The sequence below is a fragment of the Saimiri boliviensis genome, chromosome X (genome assembly GCF_048565385.1).
Source record: "Saimiri boliviensis isolate mSaiBol1 chromosome X, mSaiBol1.pri, whole genome shotgun sequence".
Taxonomy (NCBI): Eukaryota; Metazoa; Chordata; class Mammalia; order Primates; family Cebidae; genus Saimiri; species Saimiri boliviensis.
In genome coordinates, this window is record NC_133470.1 from 98584760 (window position 1) to 98609899 (window position 25140).

Below are 25140 nucleotides of genomic sequence, written 5' to 3' on the forward strand. Positions count from 1 at the left end.
AGCATCTTCACAGTTCTCAGATGGGTTATCAACCTGTCTTTCATCTCCTCCTTAGAATATGGAGGATAGTATTTTTTCTGAATTTACCAGGTTCTTCTGCCCAAATCTTGGTCAGTGTCTGAAAAGAGATGTGTTAAGACTCTTAATCCTAAGGGAACACCAAATTATTTTCCCATTACATCTCTGTTGCTTTAAAAAATAGAAATTCTTGATAGGAAATTGGGGAAAACAGTGCCATTGGCAAGTAGGAAATCCATCCAGTGTTCCTTATGCTGGTTGTGAATCTTGCCTCCACATGCTAAAAATAACAGACGCTAGGTCATTTGTCCACATTGAATTCTCTTCCTCAAATCCTGAGTTTAGGTCACCCTCCAGTAACATTATTTCTTGAATTGGTTTAGATCCAGAAAAATCAGGCTGTCAGCCTTTGCCTCAAATCCTCCATCATTTTTTCCCCTAGTTTTTCATTTAGATTACCTAGTTCACTGGGCATGAAATGAACCCAGTGTTACAGATACTTTGTCTCTGGTTCTTGTATATTTTTAGTCTGCCATAAATGTCTTATCGTAGAAACACCTCATTTATGTTTGGTAGCCATCACTTAGTTCATAAAATAGAAATTGTTCCTTCAAGATCTTCAAATATTATTGAGTAAAGCAGAATCAAATTCACTTAGAGAACCTGATGCTTTTCTTGGCTCTAGACACTCTGTCACCACTAAAGCAACCCATTTGATGAATTATACATTTATTGTGCCTACAAAGAGTTTTCTGCAAGTTGGATGAGAGAAAATTTAGGAAATAAATGTGACTTCCTTGATCCACATGCTCCAAGTTTATCCAGTATGATCTTCCAAAGGCAATCATCTTGATGCTTTGGCTCACACCTGTAATTTTCAGGACTTTGGGAGGCCAAGGCAGAAGGATCACTTGAAACCAAGAGATAGATAGAGACAAGCCTGGGCAACAGAGAGAGAACTTGGCCTTACAATAGATTTTTTTAAAAAAATTAGTCAAATGTGGTGGCACGTGCCCATAGTCCCAGCTACTTAGGAGGTTGAGGTGGGAGATGGCTTGAGCCCAGCAGTTGGAGGTTACATTGAGCTGATCACACACCACTGCACTCTTGCCTGGGTGACAGAGGGACCCAGTCTCAAAAAACAAACAAACAAACAAACAACAAAAACCACTAACAATCCCCATGACCCATCAGAGGAGACCTTTGCCTTCTCATAATGGTGTTACTGTCCCTTTCCACATTCCCTGCAATTACTTCTTGGTGGCAGGTCATGGTTACATAAATAGTGGTGTCATTTTAATGACAGAATGATAGTCTTAATGGAAATCAACCCACATACACACCTAGATACAGTTTTTGTTGTATTCATAAAAGCTTTTATAGAAGATAATTCAGAAATCAATTATAGTATTTAACAACCTTCACTGAAAAGAATGTTTTCTTTGTACAGAAGTTAAATCCCCAAATATTAAAGCTTAAGCTCATTTCCTTGTGTTTTCTCCTCAAGATCAAGAAACCTCCACCCCAGAAGGCTGCTATTTCTCTCCAGGTTTTCTTGATTAAATGGCCAAGCAGGTAATCAGAGGCCTTGAACTCTTGATGTTGCAGTTGCTGTGGCTAATTAAATGGTGAAGAGCTGAATTCATGGACATGATTAATACCATCAGGGTGTTTTATGGCTTTAATGTTCATAAATTATGACTGAACAATGAAATTTTTATGTGGGTTACAGGATTTTTCTTAAGGATCAGAATTAATCACTGTTTCCTCAATTGATTTTAAATATAAATCAGAGGTAGCTTCAGTAAATTCTATAGCTTAAGTATTTAGACAATGATCTCAGAGACAGGACGTAATGAAAACCAAGCCACCATCATAGTGTGATGCAAGGGTAAAGTCTTTTGAATTTTCATTGTAAATGCAATTCAGAAGAGCCAGACAGTTCCTAAAAGGATAGTCCTGGAGACCTTTGTTTCTGAAGTATAACTCCCCTATATGATGCGATCTTTGCCAGCTAATATATGTGTCAGGGTATGGAACAGGATACAGTAGTCACTCTTTCTTTACCTGGAATTCTAGTGCGACAGAAACAAGATTTCCTTAAATTGCGTTTTTCCTCCTGTAGTTAAGAGTTAAGAGTCTATATCCTTCCCTTCCCCTTCCCTTTCCTTCTTTCCTTCCTTCCCTCCCTTCTTCCTTCATTTCTTCCTTCCTCCCTTCCTTTCTTCCTTCCCCCTTCCTTCCTTCCTTCCCTACTTCCTTCCTTCCTTCCTTCCCTCCTTCCTTCATTCCTTCCTTCCCTCCCTCCCTCCCTCCTTCCTCTCTCTCTCTCTCTCTCTCTCTCTCTGTCTCTCTCTCACTTGCTTTTCTTCTTTGCGGGGTCTTACTCTGTCACCCAGGCTGGACTGAAGTGGTGGGATCATAGCTTGCTGCAGCCTGAAACTCCTGGGCTCAAGGTATCTTTCTGCCTCAGCTTCCCAAAATGCTGGGATCACAGGTGTGAGCCACTGTGCCTGGCTGGCAGCTGGCTGTCAAGAGCCTACTCTGTTAGCTTTTCTCTTTTCTCCTCATTTGTATTTCTATCCAGTGTTTTCTCTGAGACTTTGTACATAATTAGATAAACCACAAAAGGTGGAACTTGGCTACCTCATCTGGTAAACACTTCTCTGCTGCCTTAGTTAGTGAATGGTGAGATCCCAGTGTGACTCGACCTTGGTGCATTTGAATGTGCCAACGTTTCCTCTCTTTGAGCTCATCATTAGTCCTTGACCTGGTATTTTGCCACTCAGACATTTTGGTGAACTGTTAGTATAGAAGGAGAACAAACTGGCAAGTGATTCTGAGTGAGCTTATCTTCATGGAGGAAGGGTGTTTGAAATCTTTCATTTTCAGAGTTTCAGAAAGACAGCTAATTCCTTTCTTCTCTGAAGGGACTGAGGCTGCTCCCAATTAGGCTGTCAGAGTCCTCTCATTTTTAGTCATCACCATCACATCTGTTTGGGTTTCTGTCTGTCTCTCGGAGATGCCTCTTGAGAGCAAGTCCCCTCAGCTTCCTTACAGCTCCTCTGAGGCCTGCCAAAAGAGATTGGCAGAGAACGATCAGCATTCTATGCCCTGATAACTCACATAACTCTCTCTGAAAAGAATAATGAAACCTAGTTCTCAAGTGAACCCATGAAGAGTGGAATCAAAGGGACTTTTGCACTTTTCCTTGGAATCCAATTTAGAATTTATGTTCTCATGGGGTGGGAAGAGAACAGAGAGATGGGAAGAATGAGGAAGGGAAGATAAAGAAGTAGGAACAGGGACACATGGGAAAAATAATCATAGGCTCTCAGAGCCAAAAGGACTTTAAGGAACATGTCATCTGGAGGTTTCCAAACATTTTGTTTTTAGTACCAGAATCTTTTCATTTTTATTTTTTACATAATAAATCATACAATGAGCTCCACTATATAAAACAGATGAAAACAGAAATTGAAGTAAACACTCGAATGAAAAGAATTAAAATAGATTAAATCTACTGTTGAAACATTGGCAAGGGAACTTTTAATACTTTTCATTACTTTTAGAGTACTGAAGAATACAAAGTGAAGACTGCCAATCTTGTCTGAGCATTACTTTAAACATGGGAAAACTGAAGTCTGTAATATAGAGACATGACGTACTCAAGATAACACAGTCAGTTAGTGGCTGAGATAGGACTAAAACATGTGTTTCCAGCTTGTCAGGCTAGAACTCTTCAGGAGTTGAGTTAGAAAAAGAAGCTAAGAATGCTTTCTTTCTGAACATGGTCAAAAAGAGAGGTTGGTGGACAATGCAATGGGAGAGAGAAGTACTGGGAGAAACAAAGGAAAACAGGCCCACCCGGCATAGAAGAGTTTGAACCACCAGGGCTAGCTAAGCAGAGATAATTGAAATTTACAAATATGTAGGACATCCAGGAAGTTCCATAGTAAGGGCACAATGTGAACTGCTAGGAACAAATCAAAACAGGAGAAAAAGGGATTTGGAAATAGGTGACAAAAGAGAGTTCTTTAATACTTCCCCTACACAAATGTCATACTATTAGTCCAAGATGGCAGGGGGCAGCAAAGAAAACAAAAATATGCTTCTCTAGAATTGGCTGCAATTCTGTCTTTCATTATACCTTCTCGAGATGTATGCGACTTTGGCACAGTTTTCTGTTAGAGATTTGAAAGTAATATTCACACTTCTGTCTGAATTTTTAAGCACCTAGGAAAAACACATGAGAATTAGGAAAACACGAACATATCTGCATTATTTTTTTCTTTTCTGGGTTTTTTTTAGATGGACTTTCACTCTTGATGCCCAGGCTGGAGTGTGGTGGCATGATCTCAATTCACTGCAACCTCTTCCTCCCAGGTTAAAATGATTCTTCTGCCTTAGCCTCCTGAGTAGCTGGGACTACAGGCAACCATGCCTGGCTAACTTTCTGGTTTTAGTAGAGACAGGGTTTCACAATGATGGCCAGGCTGGTCTTGAATTCCTGACCTCAGGTGATCCACCCGCCTCAGCCTCCTAAAGGTCTGGTATTACAGGTGTGAGCTGCCACAGACGGTCGATATCTGCTTTATTAATGGTTAATTTCATTGAACAATGTGATTTGGACCCAATTTCAAAATGGTTTTCTTTCACTTTCTGTCCCAGATTGAATTTACCCTCTGGTCACAGGACTTCGTGAGTTCTCTTAGTGGAAGACAGAGGAGAAGGAATGAGGTCTATAGGCAGACAGATGACAGAGAGATGCCCCCTTCTCCAGTGTTATTAATAATGTGCCGTGCATTTTCCTGTTCATGAAGACAAAAGATTCAAGGGGGGCAGGGTATAAAAAGGTAGAAATACCTTTTGTGGGTTGGCAGGAATGGGTGATAGAAGGAGAGTCTGGTCCCCCATACCCTTCGTTTTTCCATATTATACAATTTCATCAGGGAGAGAAGGATTAGAGCAAGAAAGACATCTATAAACACGTGTAGAATCATGTGGTTATCAGCTTTGGCTCAATGGTTCCATGAGCTCAGGTGGGTGCTAGACAGGAGCTAGAAACAAAAGGACGTATTTACAGTTTGTGTTTGCAACTTTGTAATAAGTGCCCCTGCCATTGCTATTACCTATTCCTGAAGTGTTCTCTGAGTCTGTTTACCTCTAATATCTACCAGAGAGTGGCCACATCAATAATTCTACAGGCATCCTGAAAATACCTTATGAATGGTGTTTGCCGAAGCAAACAGTGAGAGCTATCTGAGAGAAGTGGAGGAAAAAGGGTGTAGGAAAGTCTTGATTTTCTCAATACCATCTATCCTTCTAAGGTCTATCCCCTTCCTGACTCAGAACTTCATCTTTCTTTAGCTTTTGTATGCCTGCTCTGGGTCAGTGTCCCAAGAGAGAAACAAGAGTAGGAACAAAAGGCCCTTGGGGTTGGTGCTCAGTAGAAGGTAAAAGCATACAGAGAGTAAGTGGAGACCTTGTACCTGTTCATCACCCACCCCAAATATTTGGTCCTGATCAAAGCTTCTCCTGACCCGTCCTTATGCAAGATATTTTACTTCAATGGTTATCTGTAAATCAAACAACAATCACATACATTCTGAACTGAGAAATAGCCTCCTACTCTTCAGAATCAATACGAATCAGTCATTCATCAGGGATTTATTTTTCCCCATGAATAAAAGTTTAAAGAAGTGGATGCTTGAATAGGCTTGAGGTGCTAAAACACTCGTCTACCTTGTCCTCCCTTTTCATTTGGGAAAGCCTAAAGTACAAAAGAGTAGGTAGAAAATGTCAGACCCTTTGGCATCATTCTCCTGTATCTATCAGTCTCAACTCACTGCAACTTTTACCCCAGTCTGCCTTGCAGACACACCGTGGTGCTGCTCATGGAGCAAGAGGCATTTCAAGATTGGGGAGAAGTGGAAGGAGGGATAGCCACAGTTTCACCTGTGAAGCAATGGAATCTACAGAAGGGTCAGGTGATTCAGCTCTTAGGACTAAGAAGCCTGAAAGTATTTCAGTGTTGCTGAGTCCCAGCTTGTTTGTTGGGTGGTCAAGCAAGAAAAAAAGGGCTGGAGTCTGGGGATAAGCTGAGCATCTGGTTTTGCGTTTACATCAGTTCTGAAAAGAGGTGATAAGGGTGCCACGTAGCAGTCCAGTAAAGATGGTGTAGGGCTTCCAAGTAGTAGACCTGCTCTAGTTTGCTTCCTAGTTGGCCTCAGAAATCAAGTAAAATAGTCAAAAAATTGTGTCTATTTGAAGGCAGGGATGTAGATAGATCATTTCTCTTTGCTGCATTTCTGGCCTCAAAAACTCTTCTTTCTTTTCCTCCAGAGTAACATATAACACAGGGAGAGGACAGAACTTATTAATAAAGTGAGGCCAGCAAAAAGCCAGACTGGTTCCTCTGGAGGGAGGGAGACTGTCTGACTTTGGAGGAGAAAAAAATAAGTTCGGAGATTAGAGGTGGGCCACAGTTTAAATACAGAGGTTCGACTTCTCGTTTCCCAAATACGTAGTGTTTCTGGTAGACGACCCAAGCTCTCTGCTTGGATCCGAAATCCGAGCGAACAGATAAGGGGGAGCAGAGGAAAAACAGGTTTTGTACTCTACAAATTGGCTTGAAATGAAAAGCCAGCAAAAACCACTGGGTGGCAGCGTGGTGTGCGGGAGCAGCTCTGCAGTGCCGGTTTCTGCTGCTATCGCTGGGGCTGAACCCGTCTGGGGACTCTGGCCTCCTCTCCTGAATGGCTACAAGTGTCGCCAAGCAAAATACCTCCGCGCGGGTGTGTGAGGGTTCTGCTGGTGGTTGGTGCGTCCAAGCCGGAGGCAGGAATCTGGCGAACTTCTTAGGGGCTCCAGCCCGAGTACAATCTGGTCAGCTCAAGCACTAAGGAAACACCCCCACCGCGCCATCCCCCAATGCCGAGCGAAGCCCCACTCCGTCAGCCCAACTACCTCATCCCGGTTCCTCCCCCATCACTGTTTCCTCCCGAAGCTCCTTTCGGGAAAAGGAGGGGAGAAGGATTTGGAAGATGGGGCAGTGCGGAAGCCCCTACAGGTGTTAGCCGGAACGGCCGGCCGGGGACTTGGGGGGTGGGGGGGTGGGAGGGGCGGCCTGCGGCTCTGAGCCCGCGGACTCGGCTCTGGGAGGGAGGGGCCGCCGCGAGAGGGGGCTGCAGGGAGGCTGTCGCGCTGTTCCGGAGGGTGCCTGCGGCGGCTGAATTCCTGTGCTGCGACTGTGCCGCGCCCAGAGCAGCAGCAACAGCGAAGATGCGAGGCCATTACCTGTTTGATCCCTGTCGGAAAGCTGGCACGGGCCAACTTTTCCCGATTATCAAGCCAAGAAGTTGCAAGGACTAGTCGAAGACTCGGAGGGGCCAGGGCAGGGGCGCGCTCCCCCGCGCGCTGCCTCCTCCCGCCTCCCTCCGGCCGCCCGAGCTCCCGGCCTCTCTCCCGCCCGCGCTCACTCCCTCCGCCCGCCTCCCTCCTCTGGCCCCCTCCGCGCGGCACAGGGCGGGGGGTGCCGCGAAACTCCGACCCGAGCCACTTGGACTTGTACAGTGTCCTCGGGGCGCAGGGGCCGAGCGCACGCAGTCGCGCAGCTCTGCCTCCGCCTGCCAGTCTCGCCCGCGATCCTGGCCCGGAGCTGTGGCGTCGACTCCGACCCAGGCAGCCAGCAGCCCGCGCAGGAGCCGGACCGCCGCCGGAGGAGCTCGGACGGCATGCTGAGCCCCCACCTTGGCTGAAGCCCGAGTGCGAAGAAGCCCGGGCAAACGCCAGCTAAGGAGACCAAGGCGGCCAAGTCGCGAGACAGCGGACGAGCAGCGGAGGAGAAGGAGGGGAGGTGAACCCAGAGAGGGGCAGCAAAAGAAGCGGTGGTGGTGGGCGTCGTGGCCATGGCGGCGGCTATCGCCAGCTCGCTCATCCGTCAGAAGAGACAAGCCCGCGAACGAGAGAAATCCAATGCCTGCAAGTGTGTCAGCAGCCCCAGCAAAGGCAAGACCAGCTGCGACAAAAACAAGTTAAATGTCTTTTCCCGGGTCAAACTCTTCGGCTCCAAGAAGAGACGCAGAAGAAGACCAGGTCGGAAGGGGTTTTTGCTTTCTTTTCCCCATACTTTATTAGTGTGGTAGGGGCGATGGGGGGCAGATATGTAGCATAGGTGACTTTGTCGGTGGCCCATCTTGTGCAGAAAGAGCCACCTAGCCTGTGTGTGTGTGCGTGGGAAGGCGATGGCTTTCTTGCCTCCTTCTTAACAGTAACACGCTTGCTGCATTGCAACTGCCCTGGGACAGGCGCAGAACCTGGGTGCATATTCTGCCGTAGGAGACTTGCCTTCAGCTTTGGACGCGTCACGTGTGTGCATGCCGGGTGGGCTCTGAGCAGGCGTGACCCAGACATGGCTATGATGTGTGTGGCGTGGAAATTGCAGCCTTAGAGCTGGACAGACACCATCCTCCCGCCCCAGTAGAGCCTGGGGAATCCCTCTCTTGCCTTTATCTCTGCCTGTCAGACCCTTCCCCTTCAGCTCCCACCTCCAAGGGATGTGGGCTTCTGCTGTCTAGGCATTGCGTTTCTTTCATTACTTTTAAGCTTTTTGGGACAGACTTGACTTGTGGTGCAGCTTAGAAATGTTTGCTGGGGCGGTGGGGGGAGGGGGGATTTCTAGAACCTTGCTGCAAAGAGCTTAGAAATTTGGTTAGACTAGTACAATTGGTTACATGCTACTAAAATACGAGATTGAAGAGGGAATTTAAACTCACAGCCAGATTGTGGGTTCTTTAGAACATTTTCAGTGGTAAGAGTAGCGCGGTATTCCTATTCCGGCGACTGGATATTCAGCTCTTGGTGTCAGGTTGCGTCAAGGTAGACCTTCAAGAGAGCATGCAGTTTATTTGCTGTTCTCAACCAAATAAATCTTTTACAATCTTTTCTACCTTTTACTAGATAAATATTACACACAAGAAAAAGACTCACTGATCTGTTATTTCTCCATTTACGTGTGCTACACATCCTGGAATGGAAAAGCAGATATAACGTTTTCTGTTTGCACAAAGTTTTTAATGCATTAACTGTAAATTAGGCTTGTTTCAAAAAGGCTTAAGTGGTTGTAAAGCATGCTGATATGGCTCGAATAATCACATAAATACTATTTCAGCGCAGGTGTCTGTATTCAGTAAAAGCAAATTTTGGATAATACGGCTGTTATTGGTAAACTAGACACTTGATTAATCTATGGTGATCCATAACTGAAAATCATTTTAATTAAGAACTCATATTTTTTGTAATCATACTTCTGATAATGAAATTTCAAAATTAGTATGCAATGATTTTTTTCCTCACCACCACCAACAGCCCTGCTCTTTTCACACACATTTTCACTAATGATAATTAATATGACAGGATTTGCTAATGGTTGTTGTATCTCCCTCCTCCCTTTTTTGGTATCAAAGTCTCAGTTTTCCAAATACACTTTCCTTAATAGGGTTCCAGGTTATTTATGCATTTTCTACCTTCTTAGTATAAAGGAGATTATTTATTCAAGTTGTCATTCTGAAGGGTATCTTTGCTAGTGGGTTTTTGGTCCTTGGTTGTTTGGCAAACAACTCTGAATTATCTTTTTACTTCTCCTTTTCCTTTCGCATGAAAAGTGGTGCAATTTCAAAAGGCAGAATAGCCATTTACCAACCCTTTTCAAATACTCAATAATGTAGAGTTCCACTCTGTAAGCCATTGGTAAAGCTATTAGAAACTATAGACACTTTCAGAAGCTTTCCCAATGTTTCCATGAAGAAATAAAATGTTTCTTTAGTTTGGATATTTATATTGAAACTCGGAGTTTGTTTTCTTTCTTCCAGACACTTTAAAAGCATAGTTTGACCTTTTCCATTAAGATTTGTAAATAAAATTAGAAATTGAAATTCCCAGTCTTTTCAACTACATAGGCACAATTTATCAATTGATCCAAATCATTGTTCTCTTTGCAGAGCCTCAGCTTAAGGGTATAGTTACCAAGCTATACAGCCGACAAGGCTACCACTTGCAGCTGCAGGCGGATGGAACCATTGATGGCACCAAAGATGAGGACAGCACTTACAGTAAGTAACTGCAAAATAAATAGTATATGCCAGCATATTGTTGACATTGTATTCTTTTTATTTATTTTAAAAATAAATATGCTTTCCTAAATCCTGAATTGAATGCAAAATATAGTCACACTACATAACCCTGTTTACACAGATTAACCTAAAGGAAGTTGAATATGAATCTATCTAAGATAGTAAACTAAAGCGAATAATGTTGACACCATCTGAAGAGTAATCCAAATGTCATCTCCATGGAAATCTAGGTAGATTTATGGCTGTCCTTTGGATTTTATTACTTTTTTTCCCACAGAAAATTTACCCACCCACACACTGATCCAGAAATAGCATGTTATCTCTACTCTTAAGAACGGGTCTTAACCCAAGAGAGAGGAGTGGTTTCATACCATGAAAATTCATCATTACAGGCTTTCACTTCTGCTCCCTGCTCCACACACACACACACACACACACACACCGATAACTCTGAGACTAGTGGAATTTTAACACTGATATACTTCCACAGGTAGGTAAAGGAATTTCTTTTAGTTCTTTCTTTCTAACCATGGTTTAAGACCAAATTGGAGACTCTAATGGTGAGCCTAAAAAAGAAGCACATAAAAAATAATTAGGTTTTATTTCTAATTATTGAAGGAAGGTGATTCTAAGATGTTACGTAGCCTTTAATTACATATGTTTTATTTATTTGGAGTAATAAAAATATGAACTTACAAATAATGCAGGCTTTTCTTCAATGATAATTGATGTTTTCTTGCAATATACAGATTGCAGGAGACTTAATAAATGTTTCATAAGGCTAGAGCACTTAATTCTCACATTTTTTTCTTCCTTTTCTCCAATTTTTACTGAATTTCTCTCACACCCTTTGATAATTTCCCATTTATGCTCCCACTGTCACTGAGAAAATAGTCAAGGAAAGTAGGTCTGAATGGTAAGCAGTATACGCTGCAGCTTTTTTAGACATGTATGGCTACCACAGTGCCATTGATGAGGGTCTCAATGTTAAGTGTAAAAAGTTTCCCACCTTTTAGGAATGCTTCCTGGACTGATGGCCAAGCTATAACCTTAAGAGGAAGTCACTTTTAATTACCACTGAAGAAAGCTCTGTTGGTATAGAGGATAAAAAACCTCCATACTGAATGGTTCTTCACTGTTTTGGAAAAGTTCTGTGTCACTGTTGTGATATTAACGTTTTATATTGAATTCTAGTTGTTCTTTTATGCTTATTCCTCTATTTGAAACAATTAGGCAAGTGTAACTAGAGGGCTTTACTGTCATCAAATAACAGACATTGGTACATAGTGATCATCTGCAATCACACGTTCCCATAAATTGTTGTGCAAATTGATATTTGGGGGAGGAATTAGAGGATGTAAGCTGCTTTGCTTTCCAAAGCGCCCCAGGAAAATGGGTCTATTGAGCATTGTTGAAGGGAAGTACATGATTAGCTGCCAGTGAGCCTATCCAGTCTCTCCCCTTTTTAACATTTCTGAAAATGTTAAATCAGAGAAGAAATATTTTGGGTCTGGCGTTCACACGTGTTTCTTGAAAAGAAAGAATAAATACTAGATAATTTATGTGCTGTGCCTTATTAACAGCAATATACTAAATTCATCAAGATCTCACTCTAAGTAACCAGCTTAGGAGATACACAACACACACACATATATCAAGGTTCCATTTCTTACTGTAGAGCTTTAAATCATACAGTAGGTTTTACTCTTTAGTTCCTACGTATGTGTAGCTTCTGTCTTTGGTTGTCTTATAACTCTGACTGGTATACATGCCATTTCTGTGTACTACTGATGATATTGAAAGACCATTAAAGAACATAGCCTGATAACAGGAATCTGTATTTAGCCAGATTACAATAGAGAGGTAAGTCAAATAAAGGTAAGTATTGTCATAACATGATGCATACATGTGGAAAGTGTTTCAGTAGAAATAGCAAGTCAGTAGAGCTTGGATGTGCTTCTGATGCTGAGAGTGACCAGGAGCTAGTGAGTTAGCTTAGCTTTGCCACTGAGGATATTATGGGGCATAAGCCATCACGAAACACTAAGGTTTAATGATTAAACTGATATATCATGAAGACCAGTCATCTGAACTTATTCTTTGTTCTTTAAAACCAAGCAATTTTATTGGTATTGTTTAATTATTTTAAATGTGTAAAACAAGAATATAAGTTGTCTTTTTCAACTATCTCTCATATACATAATATTTCCTTAATATGTATTCCTGGTACTTTGTCTATATTTTTCTTTTCTTATTTTTATTAACTTTTATTATTTTCAGCATATTTTCTCATTTAGTTTAATTTGATGAAATTCAATATTTTTATTCTGACATGGTAAACAATGTCATGATAAATTAGATCACAATTATCCAGATATATCCATTTTTTGAAAACATATGTTTGATATACATTTAACCTTATGTAGATTTATTACAATGATAAATGTCGTTCAATAAAATCTCATCATGAGGAAATCAGCCATTATAAATTATGTATTTTCCCTTGAAAAGGAAAAGATGATAGACATTTCATGGCAGTAGTTTTATTATATCTGTCCTGGGTGCAAGGAAGGACATTTTAAAAGACTAGATTTCTCTTTCTCTTCAAACTTGCAGTAGCATTATCAGTTCAACATGTTGCCTTTTCAATCTACATTAATATATACTTTTATTAATTACTCTCTTTTGAGAAATTGACCTTAGCCCAATTGATGAAGAAGCATGCCTTCCGTGTTGCCTTCAGCAAACACTGAGTGCCAACTAGGTGAAGGGCTCTGAGGAAGTGCCCTTCAAAGTAGAAGGTGTTTGATTCAGAAACAACAGAGAACAAATAAGAAACAGGCCTTTCTATGTTTTAAAAGCTTCTTCAAAACTTTCACTAAAATGGAAGATTTTAGGTATTTAATGAATGTGTTTTAAATACATAAATGAAGCCAATTGTTTTCTTCTCATATTTATAATATTTTTATCCTGATCAAAATAATATCTTAAATCCATGAGGAAAGATGCCAGATATATTAGAAACAAAAGCACATAGGAAAGTATTTATTTGGTTTAAGCTCACACCTGATATAATTTCTTTGCATTTTTACTGGGCAGACTGTCCCTTTAGACATATTTTAAACCAACCCAGTTTATGATCTATCTTGAATGTTTAAAGAAATGAAAAGATCACAGTAGTATTATCAGTCAGTCTCTAGATTTGCTACTCTCATCAAGTTTTTATTTTGGGGTGGTGATTTTTGGTTTTTAATTAGGATTCATAGAAATTTATAGTACTTAATGAAAAATACATAGTACTGCTATATAGTTAATACCATTATTCAAGATTAAATAATCACAGGAATTGATTGCTGATGTTTTTGGCTTCTTTTCCTCCTTCTGTTGTCTGATGTTTGAAATTTAGACATTTCATTGCTCATTAAAACCTGAATCAGAGAGTGATTGGAGAACAAGGTGAAAATTGTCAGTTCTTTTTTAATCTCTCTTTGTTTCTTCTGCTTATTATAAGCTGCATTAAAAGAACTAAGAAAATTCAGAATATTATTAAAAAACATAAAGTTCTATAAATAATTATTCTCTGTCATTTATTACTATGACTAAACTAGGTTTCAAACATATACTAATAATATAGTTGTCAAGTGGTATGTAGTGATATGGCTTTTAGACCAACCCCATGTGGAAGTTTTGGTTTAGTTTTTTAGATCTCAGAATTTTTCAACTATGAGCTTTTATATAAATGGGATTGTGATCTCTTACTTTTAAAAAACATAGTATCATATTTTTACTATACAGATTGCTATCAATCCACAAATGGGTTTTGAACACCTGCTGTGAACAAGACATCATCAACAGAAAGGGATATGACATACACATGACATGCTCAGAGATGGCAGACTTCTTGCCTGTGCATTGCATTGTCAAATATAGCATGAGATCTTGGCTCGCAATCTGTGCAATTACTTTCCTTTACCTCACATAACAGAAGGGCACAGCTTTTAATTTGATGAGTATTGAATGAAGTGCCATCAGTGGCATGTGGTAGGAACACTTGTCTTTTGAACTGTACAATATGTCCTAGCTCCTCTTTGGTAACACCCCGGTTTTAAAGGAATGATACATTGTAGGCTTACCAAGGAATATTTAGTTCTTCATTAGTATTTCTCATCCATATTACCCCACCTACTGCAGGAGAATATATATGCACAGTGATAAGCGATCCCAGAAAAACTATTCTTACCCACAGGGTGACTCCTTTACATTCTTGTACACAGAAACCATAACAGACTGATTTATCATCCTCAATAAACTTACAAAACAAGGCAAAATCATCAACATTGCTCTACGACTCCTGAGAGAAAGGTGCACAGGCTATTTTCAAAAGATGTGTGTGGCAAGCACTACGTTTCAAAAATGTACTGTTTTATTTTTATTCAGCGTGTGGGAGGGAGTAGACAGCTGGTAGTGGGAGGACACCCACTAGTTGTCTCCAGTGAGTGGTGTGTGGTTGTGAGGAAAGCCTGGGTGTAAGTTTCACGCAGTCAGATCTTCAAATGGAGAAATGAAGTCCTCACTGGCACCAACTGGCTGCCCACTTGCAACTATTTTGCTAAAATAATAATAATAAAATAATAAAATACACCTCTTTCAGGTTCATTATTTTTATTCCTATGTCCTTTGCTCTTGGAGACTAAAAGCTAGGAGCTCTCTCAACCCTTATCTTGGAAAATGTTGGTCCTTTAAGAAATACTACTCTTAAACACAGAACTACAAAATAACATTTTCTTTTTACAAGACCTGGATTTATTTTGGAGTGTTTGTATAGGGAATAAAAAATAATTTAGATGAGGGCATTGGACTCTTCTAAAAGTCTAGGACTCTCCCCAACAGGTAGATTTTAAATATGACTGTGAGGATTTTAGCTGTTATCTTGGGGAGCAGTTTAAAACCTTAATTTGTTGAGGATGACACTATTTAATATACAGAACAATTTTGGGGACTATATCTTTCCAGAATCATCAAGATTTCCCACCTTCAACAGTGTAAAAACCATGGAATTGTGACCAAAGCCTTTGATTTTCTCCATGCTGTTAGATAATATGTAGTTACAGTTCCAGTTGTCTGGCTGCAACCATGAAATTAAATACACTAAAAGGTAGAATGAGATCCTATCTATCTGCTTGATGTGTGTGTGTGTGTGTGTGTGTGTGTGTGTGTGTGTGTGTGTAGGTATGTATTTGTATGTATGTATACATAAAGAGATGTATACGCATATCCTCACCAACTACACACTACTTTTGGAGGACCAGACAGTCCTGCTGGAAACATTGAAAAGTTACGAACTTCACAACTGTAACATCATTTTCATGTTCTTTTTTTAATTTCAGCTCTGTTTAACCTCATCCCTGTGGGTCTGCGAGTGGTGGCTATCCAAGGAGTTCAAACCAAGCTGTACTTGGCGATGAACAGTGAGGGATACTTGTACACCTCGGTAAGCCTTTTACCATGTGCACGTTTTGACTATTACACTTTTCATCTGAGATGAAAGAAAATGTGTTTCATATGTGTTATCATTACAGATTTCTGTGATGAGAGGAAGAATGTTGATGGAAATATTCAGTTGAAAGGACAGATTAACATTCTGTGAAAAATATATCTATTACTAATCAATTAGTTGAAGCAAGCATTTTAGTATATAATCAAAGATTCACTGAACATTTTTTAATACAGTGTCATTTGGGTCATTTTATGTAGCATATAATGGTCTGTCTTGCTGCTTTGCTTTGCAGCTATGGGAAGCAAAGTCATTTCTTTAACTCAGTTGAACGTATATTTATCCAGGTTTACTCCTGGAAAAAATAATGAGCTCTGTGCCTCAGATCAACTCAAGGACATGAAAATCAGTTTTAGAAGGGTTTTTCTAGAATAGAGTTCTATTTCTTATCCTCAGTTTGATTAGAACACGATTCCTGATTGCTTCTCCTTTAAATATAAGCACAATTTAACCTTTCCTTTCCTACAAATTCTTGCTTGTCTTTTTCTTGAAACTTTGGAGTGAACAGAATGAAAAATAGAACATTTTACAGGTGAATGTATAAACAATATAGACTACAATTCAGTATGTAATATGGGGCCAGATTAAACTTTAAAAATTAGCATTTAGATATAAGCAAAATGGTACAGTATTAGGCTTAGGATTTTATTTTTTATAGGTACATCTAGTTTCAGATAGGAGACTATTTGATATATGAATTTTTTTTTATGAATTTTTAATTTAATTTTTTTTTGAGATAGAGTCTTGCTCTGTTGTCCAGGCTGGAGTGCAGTGGTAACACTCCATATTTTTAGCAGAGACGGGGTTTTGCCATGTTGACCAGTCTTATCTCAAACTCCTGGTCTCAAGTGATCCACCTGCCACAACCTCCCAAAGTGCCAGGATTAGAGGTGTGAGCCACCGTGCCCAGCCTAATATATGAATATTTTTAAAATCTTTGTTTTAAATTCATGTATTTTAATAAAGGAAAATAATGTTTAAAGTGGAGAAAATTGCTTGTTGAACTTCTTACTAGCAAATCTTAAAGAAGATTTTTAGTATGACTATAGAAATCTGTTCCTCAAACTGCAAGTGAAGCACTACCTTTTACCACTCTTGCTTGCTTGTTTCCTGAATTTCTTTCAAAGCCAGGTGTGCAGGAAGATTCTTGGCAGATATGGTGGAAACCATATCATAACCCTGTTTTGCAGAGGCCAAGATAGGAAAGAGGTGGGAGAAGAGTAAGGCCACAGAGGGCCTGTTTATTTGGTAAATCAGGTAGTCTGTTTCATATTATGATAAAAATTATGAAAAAAAGATTATTATCAGCATATACCTCAATCCCTGGTCACTATCAGTATTCCTATGAGGCAATTTCATAAGTCTGATTGCTTAATAAATATGGGGGCTTTGCTCTTTTTACTAAATGAAAAATGTGATTTTATGGCAAAGTTCATGAAATATGTCACTTTATTACTAGAGTGCTATTATAAAAGATAGGAAAGGGGATTTTATTTTAGATTTGTGTACTAAGATAAGATAATTTAATAATGAAGGATTTTAAGTAATTTCCTTTAGATCAACAGACTGCCTCAACAGGACCAGATACAACGGTAGGTTTTTTAATAAAATAGATGCTTTCTGAAAATACTGTGAAGGCTTGATAAGGAAATAGAATATACTGGGCATACTTTTGAGGAAGCACATGCCAGATATCATATGAAATAATTACTGCGAAATCATCCAGAATTGCACTGGCTTGCAATCACCATTAAATAATAAATTTTACAGCAACAAAATTGAAGAACATACTTTGGAAATAATATTTAAGTAATAATGTGGAAGATTATTTAACTTGGCTTATATGTCAGGTGCCCCCACTCAAGAAAATTAGGGCATTCAGCATTACACTTAAGGAATCAATATTTAAAATGCATAGCCTACCATTCAAATTAACCATTATTTCAGCAAACTGGTAAATGTCAATGTGAGGTCATTTCTAAGAAAGGCTTCCCAGGGAAATGAGGACTAATAATGAACTTCCTTTCCATGATGAATGGGCCAGTATACACCCAAATGTAGAATGCCTCATATGTGTTTCCTATTAAGAAAAAAGAAGCCTTAAGTATTTCCTATTAGAGAAAAGGAACTCTGTTTTTGTTAAGGAGAAAATATGCCTGATTGATGGTCCTGGAGTTCATATAGAGAACGAATATCCAAATTAGTCTTCTCCAGGAAATAAATCAGAATCCTATTTAGAATTTATTTTCCAGTTCTTCCAATTACTCCTTATTGATTGTGGCTGGGAACCCCTTACCATACTCACTGGACACTTCATTTTGTTGTCATCTTACTTAAAGTGTGGTGTCCAGACTCTATTTAGGATGGAGCTCTATCCTAATGACTTCAACAACTTATATTGCTGAGACCAAAAGCTCAATGAAATATCATGTATCATCAAAAAAAGACAGCAACCAAAGAGGAAGGATCACTCTTCTCTCTCATAAAACCATGGCACTTCTACTTCAGAAATACTGTATGCAATTTTGCAAAGTACCTCTTAGCACAGTGAAAATAGAACAGGACAATGACCTAAAGAGAAAGAAAAAGTAAGAAAAGGAAGTTAAGGGGCTACTGATGTGGGCAAGTTAAAAAAAATTAGGAAGTTATTGCAAATAATCTTGGTGAGGGATGACTACAGTCTACCTAAAAAGTAGTTGCAGTGGGAATGGCTAAAAGGAGATGGATTGCTGAAATACTTTAGAGGTAGAATTATCAGGATTTGGTGGCTGATTGGATTTGGAAGGAAAGCAGGACTATCATATGTGGTTAAACATGTACGGCTGCCGTTCACTGAACAGATGAGAATGAGGTGTCTTCAGGTAGAGATTTAAAAAAAAAATCTTCCCAGTAGTGCTCAGTGGATTATCAAGGGTCATAAGGAAGAGGGAGAATTTTGCTTCGGACATTTGAGCTGATGGTGAAACTGTTAACCAAATAGGAATAAAGGGAAAAGGCAGATTTGAGGAAGCTACCTGAGTATAGCTTTCAAGGGATATTTGAAAATATGGACCTAGCACTCGAGAAAGGGACATGAACTAGAAGTAAAACTTAGGAATTATCACATGTAGGTAGCAGTCAATGCCATGGAAATAGTTATGAGAATGTGTAGCATAAGAAGAGGAGAGAGCCTGGCAAACAATATTAGAGAATAACAGTTTGGAAGTGACCAGCAGAGGAAGAACAACTAACTATGGCAGATATAATGGTATCGCAAAAGCTAAATGTGGAAAGAGTTTTAAGGAGAGTCAGCAATGTGAAATGTTTCATATGAAGGTTGTGGGTGATCTTAATAAAAGCAGTTTCAGTGCAATATTGGGAACAGAAGGCAGATTTTAGTGGCTTGAGGAGTGAATGGGAAGAGAGGAAGTAGAGGCTACAGGTATAGAATTTCTAAGGGAAGGCAGAGGTGGGTGTGCATTTAGGGAAGAACATAGGGTTGAGGAAGACTTTGAAGGTTCTCTGGTTAAGGATGTCACTTGAACGTATTTGTTAAGTAAATGAAAGGAACAAATAGAAAGGGAGTGATTAAACACATAAGAAATGGTATTCTTTATGGAGTGGAGCTGCAGAAGAGATGAAAGGGTGATGGAATTAAGTGAAAGAATTAGATTCATCTTGAAAAGAAGGGACACTGAATCTCTAATAGGAGGCAAAGAGATGAGGACAGATACAGACACAGGTTTATTGAATCTGCAAGTAATAGACCAGGAAGTAGATGAATTTTCTACCAGACGATCTGCATTTTTCCATTAAAGTAGAATAAGAGGTCATCTACTGAAAGTCAGAGGTATGGGGATACTCATAGGTAAAGAAGGACAGGAACAACTGTTTTGGGCAAGGGGAAGGGAAATAGTCTAATAAACAGGAGTAGGTAAGCTAAGGCCATGGGTGAAATCCAACCCACTACCTGTTTATGAAAATAAAGTTTTATTAGAACATAGCCACACTCATTGATTTACTTATTTTCTGTGGCTGCTTTTGCATGGCAACAGCAGAGCTGAATAGTTGCAAGAGGCCTTACGGCCCACAAAGCCTAAATTATTTACCAAATAACTTGTCCGTTTACTTCCCAGAAAGTTTGCTGACCCATAGATTGTAATCAGATAATGATTCTCAGCCTTAGGTACCCATCAGAATTATTTGGAGACCTTTAAAAAATTCCATTCTCTGTGCCACACTTGGACCAATTATATCAAAATATCCAAGGATGGGATCTATGCGTGAATATTTTTGAAAGCTCCCTGGCTAATGCTTATGAAAACCACTGATCTGGGCTTAAGAAAAATGATTGTTGAATGACACTGAGGCCCTGAGTACCCACCACTGAAGTCAGAAACCATGAGTTTATATACACTTTATCCTTTATTCCAGATTCCTGATACCAATGTTTTTCTGCTCTTGCAACAAATTGCCTTTACATGTTTGAAGGATTGTTTCTTAAGACGACGGAAAATACTGATCCCTGGAAGAGCTTTCTTATTTTATCTCTGTTTCTTTATTCTACCTTCTTTTGCATTTCTACTTCTATATCCCTCAAATTTTTTTTTTGGGGGGGGGCGGAATTCAACTTTACATTTTTTTTTACCATTTATTTTCTCCCTTTTGTCTATTAAATAAAGAAACAACACCTCCACATTGTTATTGTTACAGAGATAGCAGTTTACTTTCCATGATTAATCTTGGAATTCTTGCACTGCACCCTCCCTTCCCCTTTTTTTTCTTGTTGCCATGGGGGACAGACTTGATGTAGGCTCAAGTGGCAGTGCAAAACCATCTGTGGCACAGAGAATCATAATTAGCCATTATTTCATAACATATTTGCTTTTGTCCGTGATATATGCTGAGTCTTTCTGAGACTGCAAGGAAATTGTTATTGTACATAGAAAACTTTACCTTTGGTTTTTCTTTAGCAGTAATAGGGAGTTGTATACAAGCTTTTGAGAGTCCCTCAAAACTTCACAGTATGAATATTTAATAGCATAAGGCTATTTGTAATGTTATAAAACTGCTTGAAATAAATAATCATTAACTATAGAAAGTCACAAGTCTTAAATATAAAAAGATTTTAGTGTTCTATGTCTACATTTAATACAAAAGAAATAACAGATATTAGAAACAGGATAACAAAAACTTAAAGTTAAAACAAAAGCAGTTTTTTAAATTTGGAATGTTCTAGAACTCACTAGCAGCTGCTCTTCCCATGTAATTACTCACATTTTAAAAAAATCTACTTTTCCTTTTTCATAATACACAGTGTTGCTTGGTTTGAGGTTGGAGCAGGCAAAACGTATAGACAAGCAGAAATCCTTTGACAAGCCTTTTTCATTCATGCATTTCCAGGGAAAACTTGTAGGAGTGATTTTACTGTCATGTTTTGTAGTCCTGGGACTACCACAGCAAACTAGATGCAAGAGCAGAAAGCAGTCCTCTTTCTGACAGTCAGCTTGATGCCATGGGAATGAGACAGCTTGTGTTACTGATCCCAACGGCTCAGTCAGACTTGCAATCTGAATAAAAGGAACATATTTTTCTTCTCTACTGGATTATTTCTACATATCTTAAATTTACCATGTCTTCTCTCATTACATAGAGTTGTTCTTATGTATCACTCACAACATTTAATAATGCAATCTCTTTTGAAGGAATCACTATCAGAAATAGTGAAAAATGAAACAATACCAGCCCTTTAGCAGTTGTAACACGTTAGCTTCACTTGTTTTATTCTTTCACAATGTAGATTTTCTTTCTTTTAAGAATGTTATGTGCCTGAGTTAATATTTAGATTATATATAATGCATTTACCTTAGTTATTAAAATTTTATAATTTTTCAACACAATAAAAATTTTTGGCCATTGTAAAATCAGGAATTACTGTTTTAAACTAAATATGAGAAATATAAATATTAAATGGAAAAGTCTTCATTTGACCATGCTAAATATGTTACTTTTAGAGAGATGCATTTGATCATTTGATTACTGAGGTGTATGATGTATGAATACATGCATAAATATTCTTAGAATGCTTTTGCTGATGAACAGGGAAAAGCCCGAGATGGCAGCCTGAGATGCAGCATTTACTACAGATAATTCAATTAGTAAGTGTTTTGTCATTTTCTTTGTTCTCAAAGACACTAACATTGAGTTTGTCAGTCATGTTAACATTCTTGGTAACTTCAAAATCCCTGTAGATGACCCATCCAATGAAACTGGTCCTTTTTAGCTGTAAGGATATTTTTCTATTCCTCAACCTTATCAATCTCATGGCCATACTCATGGACCTTTATGTATTCCAGACTATTGACCACTTTACCATTACTTATTACCCACTTCTTTTTTAAAAAAACAGCTTTAATGAGATCATAGTTCACAGATCATAAATTCATCCATTTAAAGTGTTACAATTCAGTTAGTTGTTTTAGTGTATTTCTCAGCGCTGTCCAACCATCACCACTGTTTAATTCTAGAATATTTTTATTACCCTAAATGAAGAATTTATATCAATTAGTAGACACACCTCATCCCTTTCCCCAGTCTCAGGCAACCACTACTATGTCTCTATGGATTTGCCCATTTGGAGCATTTCATACAAAAGAAATACAATATATGGCCCTTTATGACTGGCTTCTTACACTTAGCATAAAGTTTAAAAGACTTACATATGTCATAGCATGTATCAGTACTTCATTCCATCTGATGGCTGAGTAATAGTCCATTGTATGTTTTTACATTGGTACATTCATTGTCTCATGTTGGACATTTGGATTGTTTCCCCAGATACCTGCATAGCTGCATCCTTCTCTTTGTTCATGTCTGAACTGGAATGACATTCTTTAGAAAGGCCATCTGTGACCCCATTAACTAAAGCAGTACCTTCACTGTTTGTATTATCCACATTCATCTTGTTCAAGGCCTTATCACTATTTAAAATTATTATTTTGTGTGTTTACTTTTCATCTTCTTGAACTAGAATTTAACATGTTGACAGCATATATTTTGTTTTTCTTATTCACTACTGCATTCCCAGTGCCCTGATTAATGCATGCTGTTGTTTTCTCAATACATATTTACTGAGTTTGTTGTATTCAAAAGGGAAAGATAATATGTACTTATAAGTCTGATTTGAGTTGCTTTGCTTAATTTTTTTTTGTTTGGAAATAACTTCAAACTCATAGAAAGTTTGCAAGCATAACACTATTACAAATAACTCCATATATCCTATCCTCCAATTCATTTTGCTCCATTTGCTTTATCATTTGTTGTTTCTTTCTTACACCCACACAGTTTTCTGAGCCATTTGAGAGTATTTGTACCCTGGCACTTTACACCTATTTCCTAAGAATAGGGATATTCTCTTATACACTGACAGTAATGAACTGCAGTAAATGTAACACTAATACAATATTTTATCTAATCTGTCCATATTCCAATTTTTTTAAATGACAAATATGTTCATTTTTCCCTTCAGTAGAGAATCCAGTCTAGGGTCACTTACAGTATTGGCATGTCTCCTTAGTCTCTTTTAATCTAGAACATTTCCAGAGACTTTCTTTTTGTTTTATGACTTTGGAATTTTTGAAGAGAAGAACCACTTTATAATTTTAAAGTAAGCATTCACAATTTTGGGGTTGCTTGATGTTTTTTCTTAATTCAATTGAGATTAAGCATTTCTAGCTAAAGTCTGCATAGGTGATAGTATGTCCTTCTTAGGGTTTCACATCTGGAGGTATGCAATATCCACTTGCTCCTTGTTGGACGTTAATTTTGATGATACAATCAAGGTGTTGTCTGATTTCCCCTTGTATAGCTCTTGGCTTTCTGGGTTTGTTTGTGTGTGTGTGTGTGTGTGTGTGTGTGTGTGTGTGTATTTGTTACAACTAGTAAATAATCCATTGGGAGATACTTTGAGACCATGTAAATATCTTGCTCCTAAGAGCCCAGTTTTTAATATTGTTTTCAGTAATCCCAAACCTCTTTAGAAAAGTAAAATAATTAGTCCACAAGTTGAGAAATAACCAGTGATTCCTAGATATGTCATATAAGTTTACTGATAGCTAAACTAAGGTAGAAAAAAGATTAATATATATTTCCAAAAAAATAAATGTCATAAAAAATATGATCTAGCAGCAATTTCTGGATTCAGCATTCTAGTCACTGGGCTTAGATACAATTAATGGAAGGCTTGTTTGCATTGTTCAGATGCAAGAAAATCGATTCTGATATATGTTTTAATTTTATACTATGAGTAGGGGATTTGTTCATGTTAAGATGCCTCAGATGTTTAGTATGTTTACCTGTCAACTGTATGCTCACGCTTTTCCTGATTTGTTGATGTCCTGTGATCTTAATATGTGACAATTGAAGACCTAATTTTCAATGGGATGGCTTTGTATCTTTAGCTCTTATTCTAATACAGAAAGGTTGTCAAACCTTAGATGAACTTATTGATCAATTTACAGTGATGAATGTACTTCTAGCAAATATTTATAGGATGTAAAATGCTTGAATTATGTCAGATGTCATATCAGCAAGTATATCGAAATTCTAGGGTTACTTTTTAGAGGCTTGCAAATCTAAGAATTAAATGAAGAGCTTTGTTTAATCATGAAAACTCTTTAAGGAAGTGATATGGACTCAATTATGGAAGAAAATAGATTTAAAATAAAAACAAGCAGTATCATATCCAATATTGAAGAAAATGATCATTATCAAATAAAAATAAAATGCACAGGCACAAAGGTATTCTAACTTCTCATTACAACTTTTGCTTATTGGTATACTTCAGTTAATTAACAAATTGTTGAATTTGATTTATTTAATTTAAAATTGGGAAAGTACTATCAAAACTTAAGTTCCTAATTTTTGTGCACAGTATAGATTAGATAAACTTTTTTGAAGAATTACTTAATTTTTATGGGATTAAATGTTTCTGATGAGTGTTTTCCATTCACACTAATGGTTTGTATGGGTAATTACACAAATACACATATATTTCTGAATGCTATCAGTAGGAATGGAAAATGTAGAAAATTATATTTTTATAGGAAAAAAGCAGAGAAAATAAGCAAATTTTATTTGTTACTAAATGGTCTTCTAGCTCAAAGAGTTAGATTTTGTGATTTGAAGAGGTGTCCAGTTATTGAGTTGGTGTTAAGATAGAAGTCTTTAAATTCATTGCAGTGAAAAATATACAGAAGTAGCAGTATTCATTTTAGATTTTACTTCAAAACACAAGTAAATCAGCATAATTTTCAAGACCAAAGTACATTTCCCATATCACAGATTATTTCACATGCTTATTATTCTTTGTAGTTTAATGTAAGTTTCACTAAAATATGAAAGAAAATCTAACTTGGCATTATTTGAATATGAAATTGCATAAATCTGGTTGCTTCT

At 38.2% G+C, this 25140-nt stretch overlaps 1 protein-coding gene and 1 long non-coding RNA gene across 8 annotated transcripts in view; one reads left to right on the plus strand and one right to left on the minus strand.

Annotated features, from left to right (window-relative positions):
* The window catches only part of FGF13 (fibroblast growth factor 13), a 604280-nt gene that overhangs the window by 518852 nt on the left and 60288 nt on the right, over positions 1-25140 (plus strand). For 6 of the 7 annotated variants that reach the window (XM_010351485.3, XM_074392004.1, XM_074392005.1 and 3 more), the window contains 2 exons: positions 10020-10130; positions 15539-15642. In XM_010351485.3, coding sequence (XP_010349787.1) covers positions 10020-10130; positions 15539-15642 — 215 coding nt within the window. Of the gene's footprint in view, positions 1-7210; positions 8116-10019; positions 10131-15538; positions 15643-25140 lie in introns of those variants that run through there. The other variant, XM_003940729.3, reaches the window with a different exon arrangement.
* LOC101032049 (uncharacterized) lies at positions 2394-6841 on the minus strand. The gene is made up of 3 exons (XR_746543.1): positions 6806-6841; positions 4169-4254; positions 2394-3090 (listed from the first exon to the last, which is right to left on the minus strand). It is a non-coding gene; the product is annotated as an uncharacterized LOC101032049 (long non-coding RNA).